The sequence below is a fragment of the Oreochromis aureus genome, linkage group 10, assembly GCF_013358895.1.
Source record: "Oreochromis aureus strain Israel breed Guangdong linkage group 10, ZZ_aureus, whole genome shotgun sequence".
Lineage (NCBI taxonomy): Eukaryota > Metazoa > Chordata > Actinopteri > Cichliformes > Cichlidae > Oreochromis > Oreochromis aureus.
In genome coordinates this window covers 23,796,378-23,813,872 of record NC_052951.1, presented here as the reverse complement: position 1 = coordinate 23,813,872, position 17,495 = coordinate 23,796,378, and the positions used below count along the sequence as shown (strand labels likewise).

The 17,495-nt window shown below is 41.5% G+C and overlaps 1 protein-coding gene across 3 annotated transcripts in view; it reads right to left on the bottom strand.

Annotated features, from left to right (window-relative positions):
- LOC116315770 (Rap guanine nucleotide exchange factor (GEF) 6) overlaps positions 1–17,495 on the bottom strand; it is a 133,230-nt gene that overhangs the window by 14,684 nt on the left and 101,051 nt on the right. For all 3 annotated transcript variants that reach the window (XM_039618271.1, XM_039618272.1, XM_039618273.1), the window contains 6 exons: positions 16,046–16,154; positions 15,667–15,910; positions 10,716–10,873; positions 4,910–5,150; positions 1,842–2,009; positions 1,271–1,486 (listed from right to left, as the gene is read on the bottom strand). In XM_039618271.1, coding sequence (XP_039474205.1) covers positions 1,271–1,486; positions 1,842–2,009; positions 4,910–5,150; positions 10,716–10,873; positions 15,667–15,910; positions 16,046–16,154 — 1,136 coding nt within the window. The remainder of the gene's footprint in view (positions 1–1,270; positions 1,487–1,841; positions 2,010–4,909; positions 5,151–10,715; positions 10,874–15,666; positions 15,911–16,045; positions 16,155–17,495) is intronic.

Below are 17,495 nucleotides of genomic sequence, written 5' to 3'. Positions count from 1 at the left end.
CTGCACTGATATTTAAATTTATGCCACATTAACAATGCAGGCAGTTCCTCTTATTATTTATCACGTTGTTTACTGCTTCACACCGCAGTGTGCTTGTTCAAAGGTTTCAAAGCTAAAAAGGGACTTTAAAACCAACATGGAGTGAGAATTTGGAGTGGTCCGGTGTTATTTCACCTGCAGGTTCGGACACAGTGTGACAGTGAAGACACCATGATGCCCCATTTTTTGCCTCCTTTCTTATCTTAGTAAAGGAAGCTACTTTCGACTGCTCCCTTAATCACAAGGAGTTGCCACATCACGTAGCTCTGCATGTGTGATTTGGCAGATTTTTAAAAATAAATGCCTGATGCAACTCCCCAAAAATGACTTGTGTCTTTTCTTGGGATTGAACCGGCGACGAGTAAAACCAGATTAAAATGAGCAGGAGCATTTTGGGAAATCTTGAAAAAATGACTTAGAGTCTTAGAGTTGAAAATGCTTAAGCTTCAAAATGGTGTCATCTGCATGAAAATGAAACTCAGAAATGAGAAAAAAATACAGAGAAATCCAAAGTGTTCCAGGAAACAAACGCTGCAGAATGTTAAACGGGCACATTTTTCAGCCACATGACACCAGATCCTCCGGGACTGGGGAGGAAATTAAATCTACAATAGTAAATGCTCTGGGGTGGCCACTGCGATTTTCTGATCATGGGGAAACAGACAGTCCTGTGCATCTTTGTTTTAAGAGGGTAAACACATTAAGTGGGACTGCATTTTCTTTGAATAAATGTCATTATTTTCATGGACCTTAAGCTTGTGTTTTGAACCTGAAAACTTCTTATTAGATGTTAGTTACAAATATTAAGGATAAATCCTACACAAACAAGCTTCTGTGCAGAAGCTAAGATGCTTAAACATGAAAATACTGGCGGATTCAAACTTACGTCCATCCTTAAACTAAAATACACTGACGCTATGTTTAATACTCCATAAAAGCTCAGCTAGAGCCAAACCACAGAGGCCAGAGGGACTCGATCATTGTAGCAGACAATAAGCATAACTACTGCTGTGAGACTTGTTTTAAATGCTGTGCAGTTTCTGTGCGCTCTGGGAGAATCAGGGCTGATTACAGGAAGGAACAGAAGGGGAAGAGGGGAGGGGGTTAGACTGGTTCTCCTGACGATGTGGGGAATGGAGACCCACCATCAAAACTCATCTGCCAGCAGAGGTGGAGTAAATGCAGAATAAAGGGTACAAACAGTCGAGGGGAGGTGCTACACTGAGCCAACCTGATAATAGCGAACATGGAGTTGAAGTTCTTGCACTCTCTGCAGTGAAGGGCGATCTTGATGAAGTGTTTGATGGTTTTCATCCTTTTCAGAGTGTTGGGCTCCTTCAAGATCTCTGTGGCCACCCAGAAGGTCTCCTGGTTTATCACCTCCTCAAACTGTTTCAGATTGCCACTTCCCACAGAGGAGTCTAGTTTAAACAAGTCATCCACGTACCTGAAACACGTGACAGAAGAGTTCAAAACTGGGTTAAAAGGCAGGATATTATCATCTCAACAAATTGTATTTCAAAAAACTGTTACTGTAACTAATATTCAATCATAAAAATATGGATATCCTCTAGTAATATGCTTCAACCACCTATCTGGCACTTTCTGGGTTCATAATTCCATCAATTTTAACAAGATTTCCACACCAATGGCTGAAAGCCTCAGGCCACGAGAGAGCCTCCACCACGTTTCTAGACGAATGGCTTCTTGACAGCCACCCCTCCACTAAGACCATTTCTGATGAGGCAATATTCCATCCAGTAGTTGTTTTATGAAGTGCTGCTAAATTAAAATCTACATACTCTGTGGACTCGATGTTCCTGAAGAGCTCAAAGTCTCTCATGGAGAGCTGGGCCGCAACCTCCATGGTGCTCAGCTGCAGAAGTGAGATTTGACTTTCTCTGAGGAGATCCTGGGCGTCCTCGTCTGAACACAGCGTCTCCGTCTCCATGTTGTTCTTCAGGTAATACCTAAAGAAGAGGGAGCAGGTGGAAGATGGATAAGTTTAATAATAACTTTGTTATTTTATTGAAATTTTTTTTAAGCTTTTTAAAGCTGCATTACACTTGAGAAACAAAAAAGAAAAGAGGAGTTAAGTCTCAGCCTCTGAATCTAAAAACCTGGAGAGAAATTAACTGACAGTAATTATATTTATTGCGAGAAATGCACGATGCAAAACACTTTATTGGTGACAGCTTACTTAGCATAGTATGCACTAGACTGCAGTTCCCTCCGATGCTTTAATATAGACAGACAAGTGGGTGGACAAGATCCATTTTTCCAGGCTGATAAAACTTTCTGGACCTGATAAATTAAATGTTCCTTTCAGTCTTATTTCATTTTTAAATGGGCAAATTTTCTCTCTGAGAGCAGAAATTAGTTTCAGGAAAAGGCAAAAAAAATGCTCTGATGCTGATGCTGCTGAAAGATTATGTACGTATTTTACCTCAAGGTAAAGAAGGGGAGAGAAAGAGCGAAAGCAGGGCTCTTGGCAAAGAGAGGTTAAAGAAAGATGACAGGTGCCTGAGTAAGAGGAAACAGGAGCCATTTCTCTTTAAGATTAGTCTCTAAATGTTTTCTGGGAGACTCTTTCACGCTAATGGAGCTGTAATGTGGTCATCTAGGAATGGTGAACCACAAATCAGAGCATTATAGGCCAAGAGAGGGCAACCCTCAGGGGTAAAGTGTTGGCATGGATGTACCTCTAAACCACGCTCAATTACTCTGTCAGACAAGCTCAGACAGGAGCAAAGATGGACTGTGAGATCAAGCTGAATTTATATTTAGGATAAAACCTGAGACCTGTTTCACATTTAGAAGAGACAGAGAAAAACTCCCTCAACATATTTAGATTCAACACATTTTAGGAATCTAATCATTTATGAGAATCTGCACACGCTGAAAACGCAGAGGAGGTGATAAGATAAAGCACTCGTGTAATGCCTCTGAAACAGGAGGCATTAGGGGAGCAAAGACGACATAAAGCGAGAGAGGAGTCGGAACGAGCGCAGGTGAAAGAAGAAGAGAGAGGAAGAGGAACACGAAGGGAGAGGAGTAAAAGGAAGTCCAGATGAAAGGAGACGAGAAGGGACGAGAGGAGCGAAGGAGAGGACGCGGGACTAAATGATGTCAGAGGAGAGAAAGGGACAAGAAGATGGGGGGAAAGGAGTGAGGGGAAGGAGATGAGCTGTGAGCAGGGTACTTAAGGGGAAGAGAGGAGAGGAGTCTAAATTAATGATGGACAAAGTGCTGCTTAATAGAACTGGGAGAGGGAACGTCACTGGAACCAAGCCATCGTAAACAGCTACGGGCGGTGTTTGGGTGTGCGATCTGTGCTTAAGCGCTCAAGATCCCCTCAACGCATCTATATGTATATTTTGGCAGCATGATTAAGGCTTTGTGTTGGCTTAGCCTGGACCCCCCGACCATCCCCCCTTCCCTTGGACCTGCTGTCAATCAGCAGCTGCAGAGAGGAAGAGATGGAGGAGGCGAGATATGGTGACAGAGAACCCAGGTGGAGATATATTTACCTACTGCTCCAGATAAAAAAAAACTACTGCAATGTGGACTGCCGATTGCCCTCTTACATATGTATACAGGTTGAAAAAAAAGACAGCCAAGCTAACAGGAATAGCAAGTACAGGGAAAAGATTTACTCAAGAAACAGGAAAGCATAAGAGATTATATACACACACACATATATATTCGATTTCAGTTGTTTAACCAGCATAAAAAAGGTCTAATCTGCACAGCTACATGCCTATATCTTGCTATGTGTCTGTATGTGCGTGCGAGTGTGCGTATGAATAATTCCAGCCGCGGCATGCTGTCTGCAGAGGCCTCCGCCCCTGACAGAGGATGAAAAATTCATGCTAGGCTAGCTGGGAGGAGACCGATGAGGGACCACAGGAGACGAGAAGAGAAGTGGGAGAAAACTGTGGAGAAAGTCACTGCAGGGCAGACTTAACGGCTGCAGTCCAATTATCCTTCACGTCTTAATTTCATCTTGAAAGGGAAAGTGACTAGCACAGAACTGTGATACAAAACAACAACAAACTGGGGGAAAAACCCTACACAGACACAAAAATATACTCGGTAAAAGAAAGAAAACGCAACATCCACAAAATGATGTTGAAACTTCTTCAAATAAGTGGAAAAGTTGCTGTTTTTTTCAGAAAAAGGACAAGCCTCGACTCTTTGGGTGTGTTGCATATCACTACTGCATTTTCTCAGCACTTTACTAGAAACTGTTGTTTAAGTCATGCACGCCAGGCTGTGTTAAGTGAATTAACTACATCACAGAAATACTACCCCGTATCCCCAAGCAGGACTGAGGAGTACTGCTTTAGTAGGATATTCAAGCTTTTCTCAGTGCTGATTTAGAAAACATGTGACACTCGATGGATTAAACCGTTGTACTTAGCAAGCCTAGAAATTATTTGAGAGGATAATAATTGGTGCAGTTGCACAAAACAGTGAGAAATCTGTGAACATTCACAAACTGGAACCCAGAAATAATCAGAAAAAAGAAAACGGAGGAAAATCCCTCAGTTTCTGCATTCTGGGTTTGGAGTCTAATAACTACAGGTTGGATAATTCAAGATTTAAGTAGATATCCTTTTTGTTTTTGACAACAACAAACTTCCTGGACCTGCAAGTGTTGTTTCCGGCTTTATTCTGGGTTGTGTTTGTGTACTTTATGTTGCAGAGAGAGAAAAACACTCAACTGCTGAAGTTACCTATAAGAAAATAGCACTGATAACCATTATGTAAGATGGGATGGGTCAAACGGGTCATAAAACACAAACGCAGGCCGAGTATTAGATTTTTCCACAGCAATCAACACCAGCGTAACAGTTGTGATTCTTACCTTCCGTTAAGCTGAATTCGATCAGCCAGTTTGGAGAGCTGATCAGGCAGGCGGCGCTGTTTTATGACTCCCTCTGGGCTAATCGATACCTCGCACAGGGAGTAGGTCTCGGGTGCCGCGACGAGTCCAAACTCATTGACAGTGTGCGCGACGACATCCTTGGCAGTAGTGTCCTTACTGATGATTATGTAGCAGCTCTGCTGGTCGGCCTTGAACACTCGAATTACCTGGTCTGGGATGTCTGAGTGGAAGAGAAAGGAAACAGACGAATTGTGTGATGTTTTGGAAAAAGTCGGCTTGGCCAGTAAAGACAGGAAATTACTTTTATTATTAACAAGTTTAAATTGGAAAGACTCTGCAAGAAACTTCCAGGAGAGACTAACTCTTCTGCCTACCTCAATACCTTGAGTGTAAAATCCGAATTCAATTTTATGTATCGCCCCAAATCACAATACATTCGCCTCAAGGAGCTTTATATTGTTTTCTCTGTGTTACAATAACACAGAGAAAACAATCTGACCATCCTCTATGAACAAGCACTTGACAACAGTGGGAAGGGAAAAACTCCCTTTTAACAGGAAGAAGCCTCCAGCAGAACAAAACTCAGACAGGGACGGCCACCTGTTGGTGGTGAGGGGAGGAAGACTGGATGAAAAACCCACTGTGGTGAAATCTAAAAGGGATAAGGGTTTACGTGACTGTGCTTTTAATGTTGCAGTATGTCACAGGGCTCTCTGACAGTGCACAAAGGCAGATACTTTAGCACATGACACATTTATTCTGACTCTGTTCATCAAAAACAAATAACATAAGAGATATGCATATATACAAGCTGTATTTCAAATAGACTACAGTCTATTTGAAATACAGCCTCAAATAACACTTAAAAAGTGAACAACAGACGCGGAAAAAAGAAGAGGACGAAGCATGTGGAAAAACATGCATGCATGCAATGCAAGGGCAGCAGAAATGACTGCAGAACACTTTCATTTCTTGGCAGATATATTGGGCTCAGGCTGCCCTGCATTGACCTTGGATATGCACATATTCATCTTGAATCATCTCTAAATTTATCTCTGTGATGTGTCCTGCTTGTAAGTTTGTTCTTAGCATCATATCGTCATGTTTTCTGGGTTAAGCGTCTTCTTTTCACCTTAACACTCTATTTCCCACAGCATGACAGAACTCTGTAATTTTAGATCGCTGCTGATGTAAAAGCATAAGACTGAAAATCCAGTAATTTATTATTTAAACCTAAATGGTTTATAGAAACATTTTACATGGAGTAAAAGATGAAGCCACTTCCGCGTCTGTTATTTGTTGTTAAATAGTCCATTATAAAAGCTTTAAATGTTGGTGATTACAACAGATTCCCGAGGCTGCTGATACTGGAGCAGCTGCACGCGACTTACATGGTGTGCTCTGTGTGTGTGTTAAATAATGGAAATGTTCCCCCTGAGTGAAATCCTGCATTAACGATCCCTGTGTTTGAGTAAGGAAGAGGGTACGGCCCATTAGCCACAGGCGGGCAAAGAACTTTAAAAGAATGAATTATGAACGCTGCACAGTGACAACTGGGAAGAGAGTCCGACAACCAGATGAAGCTGTCACACAGCTGCAACATGAACCTCAGCGTGTGCAGGTTCATGCAATCTTTGCGTTTTACCTTGCTGGAAACAGACGGGGATTGTGAGTGATGACTTTCTTGTGCACACACACACACAGATACACACCGGCTTCTTTTTGTTTATCAAGCAGGTACGGGGCAAAACAAAAGGCCAGCCCTTATTTGCATGGATATCTGATCGGTCTGTGGCTGTGGCTGTGTGTGTGTGTGTGAATGGTGTTATCTGTACACAAGTCAGTGTGTGTACTTTGGATTCAGAGCTCCAAATTCAACATAAAAAGTTGGTTCTCTGTATGCATCTGATGCAATGCTGTGGTCGCAGTCACGGTGGGTTTAGGCTGAGGGATTCAGTTTCCCCTTTTTAAGTTTAATTTATGTGTAGCATTTTGATAAGTCATTTTTCTTTTTTGCTTGTTTTGTTTTTTGTCACCACGTTTGTTTCTAAAAGCGACCAATTCTTTTCTATTTCCTGTAATTTCTACTTGCCGATTCGGCTGAACTGTACCTGCCACCGAGCGTTACTCGTGGACATCGAGTGCTTATTTATAGTCTATTCATGAATCATTGCTTAATTTGAAAACAGGTTCCAGATGTTTCCCTGCACTGTTTCACAGATTTTTAGCCAGCTTTTTTTGTTGTTGTTATTTTCCATTGAACCGTATCGACATATTAATGTTTTGATGTTAGCACCCCTTCTTGACCTCTTTACTGACTGTGCGTTCATCGAGTGTAAACACGTACATAGACACTTTTATACTCATTCAGATGATTGCTGACTTTTATGCTGAAGATGGAGCTATGTACGCTGACGCTCTGCTGGCAAAGACCGCATTAGAGAGTTTTAAAGTGCAGCTTTTCCTCCTCCCTCTGTGGTGCTGCAGCAGAAGAGAGCTTCTCTGTTTATGTGCAGCAGGGTGTTGAGAGAAGGCTGACTGGAGGCTAAATGCTTTGTGTCTCATTAGCTGTAATTTGTGATTAGAGTGTGGAAAGCCCTCAGATAAATTGCTGGCTATCATATCCAGGGGGCCTAATCGTGTTTAATCCTCTCGATGAGCTATGACCTGGCCTGCCACACAGGAGGACAATAGTGCCCACCCGGCCGGACATCCAATCAATTACCATCTTTAATAAAGTATTGTTCATTTACATAAACAGCAAGAAGCCAAAGAGGGTTTCTACACAAGAAGGAAAGGCGTGGGATTTTGCAAACACAGCACTTCCCGCAAGTCTGCGCCTCCTCCTCCTCTTCAGCCTCCTTTCTACTGTTTGCCAAAGCTTTTCCAAGTCCCTCCATCATACAGTGGGAAGTCATAAATCCCAAGATAGCAGAAGAAAATTTGCCAAGATTGCTCAGGTTCCTGAGAGGAGAGCTAAGGTCAAACACAACTGTTTTATGCCCAAATATCCTCCCAATCATACACCTTTTTTATTTTTTGCTGTTCAACAATATGACTACTTGGTTTTGGATTTAAACCAAGAGTAACTGTCAACTGAGGCCAGCATTTCTCATTAAGGCTGAATTTCAATATCTTACGAACATGCGTCCTTCACCCCAAAGGTAACTGCTAAAAAACCGACTGACGTGTCCTTCCTCAGACACTCGGAAGGTTTCACAACAACAAACCAAAAGAAGAAGAAGCAGCAACACGCAACAGGGTCCAGAGGCTGGAGAACGCCATTCATGGATACAAAGACACGTGTGTGTGTGGCGCAATGAAAAATCCTTATACTTACAGTAGAGTCCCAAAGCTTGGCAAGCAGAAAGGAAAAAGAGAAAACACAAGTAATTACAAGCACAAGAGAGTGTGGGAGGAGCACAAAGAGACACAGCAGTTGGAAACATTATGACAGAAAAAGAAGAAAAAAAGAAAAAAGAAAAGGAGGGAAGACCAGCTGAGTTTCTAGTGTATCCTGAATCTGCTCATGGGAAACCAGAGAGGCAGAGTATGACTCAACATGTCGACACCAGAACATCTGTTTAAAATCACAGCAAGAGACACGCGAGAGGAGAGAGAGACAGTAAAGGACTGAAGAAGTGGAGGGAAAAAGAGAGAGCGAGAGCGGCACAAAGACACAGAAGAAACTGAGCATCTGTGGGTTTAGCTTCACGCAGAGTTGTACATCAGACACGCAGACACAATGCCACTTTGCGAAATGAGACAAGACATAAACAGCAGCCACCAGAGAAAACACCCGTACTCTACCTCTAAAGCAATTCAGGCTCTGCCTCTCTAACCGATTCAGCCTGTGATGCCTGAAGCAGGGATGTATGGGCAACATAAAGTGTGGTAAAAGTTAAACAAATACCTGGCAAAAGCAGGGCTGTAGTTCATTTCCATTATGATTATTGCCTGCTTTTGTTTACTAACTATCGATTCTTAATAATGATATTTGTTTTAAACTCCAAAAAAGCCTCTCAGATAAAAATGGGCGGTGACTTACAGGGCAAAATGGCACAAAATGAATTTAAAATAGCTTTTCTATTACAAAGAAACATTTCTAGTAAAGAAATTCTAAGTGCAACTTAAATGGTGCTATAAAATAAGCCAAGAAAAGTCTAAAACCATCAAATTGAAAACCAATCTGAAACTTAATGAGACAAAACAGATGAAAAAAATTACAAATTTTCCTAAACACTGGCAGCCAGCACTTTCCATTAGACCTACTGGCCAGTATGGACTTGGAGAAAGAAATATTAGTGCATAGGCAGGGCATTGTTGGGGGTATTACAAGCTCTGCAGAGCATCTGGAAAAGGAGGTTTTTATTTCTGCAAGCTGTTCTTCATTCTACGATTAGAGCTAATGGGAGGCCGCAAGACCGAAGGAAATTTGATCTAATGGCGGATGATTAATGTGGCACAGTTGTGTGTTTGTACTCTATTATAACACAACCACATGTGATGTATAGGTCTGCAAACTACAGCGCGTGTGCACGTGTGTCTGTCCGAGTGTGTGCGGCTCACTGACAAATGGCTAGTGAAATAAATCAAGACCATATTCTGTCTCGGCCTCTTTCCGCTTTCCCCTTCTTGTTTCCCCTTCGATCTTTCACTGAATGTACACATAAATAACACACAAATCCACGGGGAGCGCTGTGTGTTAGTTTAAATAATTATGGGCTCAGGAACTCGTCTGAGTCAAGCAGAGGTCAGGTCTCGTCAAACAGCCACAATTCTGCATGTACATCTCAGGATGTGTGCGTTTGCTTTAAAACTCCTTTGTCAGCACAAGCAGGTGTTTTGAGGAGTTTGCCTGTTTCTCAAGGTGAACAAATAAGAGGAAAGGCTTAAAATGAACCCACCCCCAAAGTGCACTCGACAACACTACACTTGGCAGTTAGATGCTTGATGCGTTCAAGGGTGACAGGCTGTTTGCTCAGTACTCAGCAAGCACCCAAGTCCTTCAACTCCACAAGCGGCTTATACTGTTCAAAAAGGCCAGGGTCACAGGTCAAGCCTCCTCATACGAGCAGCCGCGAACTCCGGCCGAGACAACTGAAATTCTAAGTGGCGTCTCAGGCTGCAAATATATGACGATACTTTTCTTTTATGAGTTAAAGTTTTGTAGCGAGATGTTAACTTTTCTGTTTCACTTTAAGTGAACGGCCAGACACGTTTTTCCTCGAGATATATGCACATCATCAAATGAATTTAGTAGGACGGCACACCCTCCCACAGCTTTCTCTCTGAGACAATACAGAAAGCTTGTTTTGAAAGATGGCTCTTTTTTGTTTCTCTCCACATTATCGCCATCGCTACTTTCATTTAAGCTTTTATTGAGAAAGATGAGAAAAGCAGAACTTTTACAACACAACAGAACTTTGATATAAGTTGTAAATCAAAACAAAAAGTGAGTGAAACTGACATGTCAGTAATAATCCATCACTGGAAAGTAAAAGAAAAAGTTAGCTATGTGACAGTCCCAAATTACGCACTCATTTGAGTATGTGGTGTCTTCATTACTGTATCATAGTGAGTTGCATAAAGCATTTAGAGGAACCGCTCACAGCTGGAGACTATTACAGCTAAATGTGAATGGTTGGAAAACGGTTTCATAAACACCCAGAAAATCCCAGGAAAAACATTTTGCTAAGGATTAACTGTGATGGGCATTTACCGTGGAATCATTTTATTGATTTTATTCAAGAAAATGTTTTTATTTTTTATTTTATTTTTTTACCTGCAGGGATGGAGAAGTCCAGGACACTGGTTGCTGGCTGCAGCAGGTCTGGGCTACTTGACGATAGGTTGCCAGGAATGGGCATGATGGCCACGCTGTGACGGCACTGCTTTGTACCCACAATGCTGTCATCTTGAGACTGAACTAAGCCGCCATCACTGGAGACAAAATTCAGGAGCGGTGCAGAGTGGGAGAAAAAGGTAGGGAAAGGAGAAGGAAATTAAGCAAAAGGGGGAAAAGAGAGAAACATAAAATTAGACTTAGTCCATTAAAGACAAAACTATAATTAAAATATAATTATAACAAAAGTAAAGTTTTATTTTGCTCAGCAGGCATTTAAAAAAAAAATGTTATGAGTTGTAAGCATAGGTACTAGTGCATCCCCGTCATCTTCAGGGTATATTAAAAAAAAAAAAATCATAACTCATACACCATGGAATACAACACAGATTTAATCAAAATGTTTACTCTTGCAAAATGAAAACACAAAACATCAATATCATTATATGTGTCTTTTAATATGCAGCAGTCACAACGCTGACATTCGTCCACGAGGAGATTTTATGAATGGCAGGAACTGATAAGGAGCATTCACGGAGAGCGAGAGACGCACAGCAAATGTTAAAACACACAGACGCACAGAGAGAACAGTGACAGATAGCTGGCACAGATAGGAACATTTCAGAGGAGCACATTTGAAAGTCGTGGGGATTTTTTGGTCAGTTATATAATTATGGTTACTTTGCATGTGTGTAGGTTGCTCTGCTTTTGCAGACAAGCGTTAGGATTTGGCTTCTTTAACTCCTCCTATGTGTGTTGGGTTGGACAGATTGCAACCCTGCACTGAGTCTGAGAGACTTTACACTTTGCTCCTCAGCTACACTCTGGGATAAGCGAACTTTAACCTTTATATTAACAACCTCATTCTGGCCTTTCTTGATTGGGAAGCATGTGATGGAGATGGTAACTCTTCAGACACTAAAACAGAGGTTGGGTTTTGGGTTTCTGGAGGCTAAATCCAACCTCAAATGAAAAATGTGTCATCTGAAGCTTTGAAGAAAACCTGTACACAGCTGTGGAAGCTTCGATTGAAAGCAGCAAATTTTAAAATGCCGCATGCTAAAAATAAGAAACAAAGCAGGGATTGAACATCCTGCAGATGACAAATGGATCTTTCTGACTTTGAGAAACTGTAGTGTCTGACAGCGAGAGTTCACCCCAGTCTGCCCGCATACTAATCGCAGCTTCCCTCTAGGTGTGAGTGTCTGTACAGCATGTACGGAACACGGTGCAGTAATGCAGAGCTTCCACTAACACAGCTGCACGCTGCTGTAGCAAAGCCTCTGTAATCTTTGGATCACCCAGCAGACAGGCACCGCACCGACACGACGGAACAAAGGAGAGTTGAGACGGAGAGACGGGCACAGGTGGACGAAGAACAAGCAAGAAAAGGACAAAAAGATTTAGGCGGACAACGGTGACATTGAGACAGGCAGTGATAGGATTGGGTTTAAAAGACTAGACTAAGACTTTGATGGCTCTTTAGTTGATTACAAGCGTAGTTGTGACAAGCACCAATATACAGAAATCTAAATTATTTTTGGCCTGAGATGATGATTACAAAGTTACAAAATTAAGAAGTTCATTAGTTTATAGCACAAATACTCATCTGCTGTATTTAGATGGCAGCTGTTCTGACTGTTAAATGGACCAAAACAGTTTGTAGCCATTAACGTGTCTGTTTGTAACAACCCTAAAAAATACATTTGGCTGTATAACATATTGTAACTGAGTTCAATATGTTAAAGCCCTGAACATAAATGTAGCTGCAGAGTTTGTTTGATTAGGAAAATGAAGCGAAGGCTGGCATTCATGCATTTAAGGAATTAAACCTACAAATGTAGTCCTCTAGTCATGTTGCTGAAGGTCAGCAGTGCCGGTGAAAACGCGGCTGCCTGCTGTGCGCAGGTCTACAGATGGATACTGAATAAAATGGTTGGAGGATGGGGAGTTACGCAAGAGGTCTTACCCAAACAGGCCCCTGAAGCAGCGGAGGCAAACGGGAGAGAGACAACATTGAAAAGTGTGAAAAAGTAAAAAACAAACAAACAAAACAAAACAGATTTCTGCTGAAGTGATTCAGCAATGTCAGTGTAGCAGTGAGACAATGCCCGTGTATGACAAGGCTGCTTTCTTCACACAAACACACGGCGCAAACAAACATGTAGGCTGACGGGACACACAACAGCTGAAGTTTAGACACTGACAGGTTTGCTGAAATAAATAAGCAGAAAAATGTCAACAGCAACTTTCATAATGCCAGCACAGATTTATCCACAACATGAGACGTTAGCAAGCAGCAGCAGGACACACGAGGATCACTCATATGTCAACCAGGTTTGATATCAGGCTAAATAATAGGATCACCCCTCTATCTGATGTAATGCAGTTTAACAGCAACATAAACTACACATAGTTTGACATAATTTAAAAGAAGGGTAAAGAAAACTAATTTTGGAGACTCATTTTTATTGTTGCCATCCATTTCTTTACCAGATGAGCACAACATGTATTAGCACAATGTATGCTAATGTATGAGCACAATATGCATTACTGTAAAGCACTTTGGTGTACCGCTGGTTTTAAATGTGCTATACAAATAAAGTTGTATTGTATTGTATTGTAACATCGCTGCTACCAGCATGTGTTTAACTGCTCAGCAGTGGTAGAGCTGTTTTGCCGGCCTCCTCACATCCTCAGTCTTTAAATGATGTAAATACTAAACAAATGACACACTAGCACCACTTTTCACTGAATCCAAAAGTGCAGTCCCAAAAATCAACGGTCAGTCGACCAAACCGCACACCTAAATATCCATCCAATCCAAAAAATCAGGAAGTCTAAGTTTAGATTAGATTAGATGAAGCTCTAGTTTACTAGTTGTTAACAGTCTGGCAACAAAAGCTAATTATCTAACTAGTCCAAAACATTCTTCATATTGTTTAATCTGCTGTAAAGGTAAATCGGTATCTGTGAGAGTAATAATGTCCTGGACAATTTACAGTAAAGCCCTAACTGCAATAGAAAGTGGATGTCATGGCAGACACAATCGTTAAAAAACACGCTCATTGTTGTGGTCATATCATAAGTTAGCAAATGTAACTGTAACAAAAAGAAAGGGGGATGCAAATAGCAAAGACTTGAAAGACAAATTGAATAGAGGCTAGAGGCTAAAACCTCCGTGTATTGCTTTCCAATCTAAGCAATGTAAATCATCTGGGGTGAATAATATGGGATGTGTATAAAGGCAAAAGGCTGGACATCTTCATTTGGCAGAGAGACAACGTGTTTACTGCCTGCGTCCCCTTGTCATATAAAAATCTACTCTGCAGTGGAGTACAATGACGTCCAAGATCAGAAGAAGCAGCCGCCGTGACGATCACTTCGTAAATAACCCAGTTTGGCCAGAGCACCGTTGAGTCTTAAAACACAAGGTTGTCTGACTTAACTGTAAATTTTAAGTGTGTGTGCGTACTTGTAACTGCACATTATAAATTGCACTGTCCTCGGAACAGCCCGTACCTTTCTTATATAGGCATACAAACAGACACACAAAATGTAGACAACTTCACATGATGGCCTCCCCTCAAATTTCATCCCACAACAGGCACTGATGAATCATGATTGACCCAAATCACCAGTCTCATCTCCACTCCCTTTAATCATCCATCTATTCCTTTGAACCAAAGGCTCTTTTGAATGGTGCCAACTTGCATAGAAAAAAATAAATAAAAGAGGAAGCAATGAAAGTCCTTTTTTGCTTTGATAGCACAAAGTCGGTTCAATAACCGTGTGATAGTGTGTTGCGTCATGAGACGGAGCGCGTTTACTTTTCGTGCGAACTCTGTGGCTTTGTGGACATCACTGCATAGATGGAAACTGATAGAGCGGAGACAGCGAGACAGAAAAGTTGAGTGAGCCGGCTCTGTAATTAACAGAGAACAGCGTTCCTGTCTACACAGTCACAGTACGGATTTAAATGAGGCCTGGAGAGGCATGAAATGATCAAATGAAATCAAGCCTGTTACGGGAGGAGTACTGAATGTGAGCCTCATCCGCACGATTGCCGCAGATGCTTGCCAGTACAATGGCTGGTTATGGATTGGCAATGCTTATGAGATAGTAATGTTTTTTTGCGTTCTTGTGATTTGCCTGGAAAAGATCTGCATCACACCGGCAGTAAATACGTGAAAGATTAGGCTGATTAGACTGAGGCTGAACCGCCAGGCTTCTCAAGCTTGTGAAACTTCCAGAAATGTAAATTCCACGTAAATACCCAACAGTACCTGGAAGTTTTCTGTGCTGGTCCTGTGAAAGGCTGTACACTTCCACAGAAAATTCAGATGAAAATCTGACGTTTCATGCAGCTAAGGTACCTTTTCAGGAAGAGGTTCCTGTAGTTTGTGTTGAATTGGTTGGACTCTGAACCACCACTTATCTATAAATGTGTGCAGGCATTTTAGTCGTCATCAATTTCGTACTGTCACGAGCTGAAAGAAGAGTGTAAAATGTGCTACGCTGATGCTTTCTGATGAGCACCGAGAAACTTTAAAGTCAGAAAGTCACAATTCCACACCTGCTGAAGGAAATAATGTACAAATAAAACCACCAATGGAAAGGAAGTGGACTGATGCAATCACACCCTGTCTGAAGCTGTCAAGGAAAACCACCTTAGCTCACCAATGTGCTAACACTCTCCCATAAACCATTCGATTCATGGCATGCTATTTTTGTGACAAATTACTACACTTTTTTGCGAACATCAAAAAATCCTCTCCCCATTTTTGCTATTACAGCCTTACAGTATTTTCTTCTATACTTAATTTTACTTTAACCTTAAACAGGCAGCAGTTCTTCTCCATTTTTCTTTTGTACACACGTGTACGCCTACCTGAACGGTTTAGGTGGCAGTATACTGAATCGCGTCTTCTCCAGCATCTTCCTGATCTTGTTTCGTCCTCCAGACACAGTGTTGGCTTTCATTTTCCGGGTGGCCTTGTGGTCAGTGGGGAACTCCATGTCTCCGGGAAGGTCGGCGATGGAGAAACGATTGCCTTTTTTCTCTTGGATCTTGGGAATGTGAAGGCCGCCATTCTTCTTCTCGTGCGCGACCCTGCTAAGGAGCTCTTTGAAGACTGAATGGGTGGAGGAACAGAGAGAAACGTAGCTTTGTTTTATTTTTATTTTTTTTCACGTTCGTGGGTTTTCTACCATCTTTTACAGCTCGTGATAGGATGTCAAAAAACTGGCGTGCAACCAAATGTACTCACCAAAGATGTTGGTTTTAACTGTGAGGGATAGGTGCGTGTTATTTCTAAGGATGTCTGCAGCTTTGGAGAGGGAGATGTTCTCAAAATTCTGACCATTGATCTCCATGATCTGAAGCAAGATAGATTAAAAAATGAAAAACATGGCAGCAAAGAATCCAAACTGCCTGAAGCACAGCAGGGGTGACCACTAGTCTCATAAGCACAAATCAAATTACTGTGACAAAAAATATAATGTAGATCTTGGACTCAAATCTGAAACACAGCTGGTATTATTTTTATTTCTCTTAACTCGGCGTATCTCTTAATAAGGTGGCTCTGGTCCTCTCTAAATGACTCAGAGCAGGAAGAAACGGTTGAGAGTTCATTTCGTGTCACCTTTAGAGGAGGAGAATCTGCTTCAAGTGAATATTGTGCAGTTTATTTTTAAAATGCAGTAAGTCAATCAAACAAATGTGAAAGCAGTTCACCTGCATCAAGTATAAGAGTCCTTACAGTGAGGTTGTGAAAAAAAAAAATACAAAAGATAGCGCTTTCATAAACCACAAACTATTCCAGTCTCATTCACTGCGTCCCTGACAGCAACATGAACAGTAAAGGGTCCCAGATTAAAATAGCTCAGGGCTAACTGTTTTCTCACTGTGACATGTTCAGCATAAGAATATCTGATCTCTAACTGTTTCAACAACAAGCACACAGGCTAGCGACACAAATACAGAGAAAATGAGTCATTATGAAGTTCTTCTGATGTGCAGCTACAGGAAGCCAGACCTTCACTTTAACCACAGTTATAACAGAACTGTCTTCTTCAAATACCTTCATTAGTTATACTGCGAAACTAAATTCCAGCTGGTAGTGATATCTTTTTGAATGACAGTTGATGGCTTTAACACTCAGATCATCTTAATCTAATCTAGTAATTATTGCCATTTAAGCTTCAACTCCCAGCTGAGTTGATGAATAAATTTACATTTGGCCCTCAAAGCCACTCGACTTCCGTTTTAATGAATGACTCTTTGTCCAGGTTTGAGGTAACGAGAGCTGAAGGGGAGATACATGTAAGGACTTGGCTTTATTGTTTCAAGTTCCTTTTTCCGTTCCCTAAATACTGACCAGCCTCCAAGCTCCTGCTTGTTATGCTGAGAAATAAATCTTTACTCCAGTTTGACTGACTATAAGGATAGCACTACTGTTTTTACTTCCCCCTTTCATTCCCTGAATGCTGACCAGCCTTTAAGAAGAAATGCATGATTCTGTCAACACTGAGATGATTTTTCAAAGTCACGATTTGCATTTTTTTGCCTGATCAGACCAGACAAAGAGCTTCTTAACATCCACTCTACATTAACGATGTCCACTACGTGCACCTTTGTCTCTGAGGTCTCAAAATACCTTGTTTCCCCTTCCCCCCCGGAAACCTTAGTAGACATCAAATAGCATCTTAACAATTTAG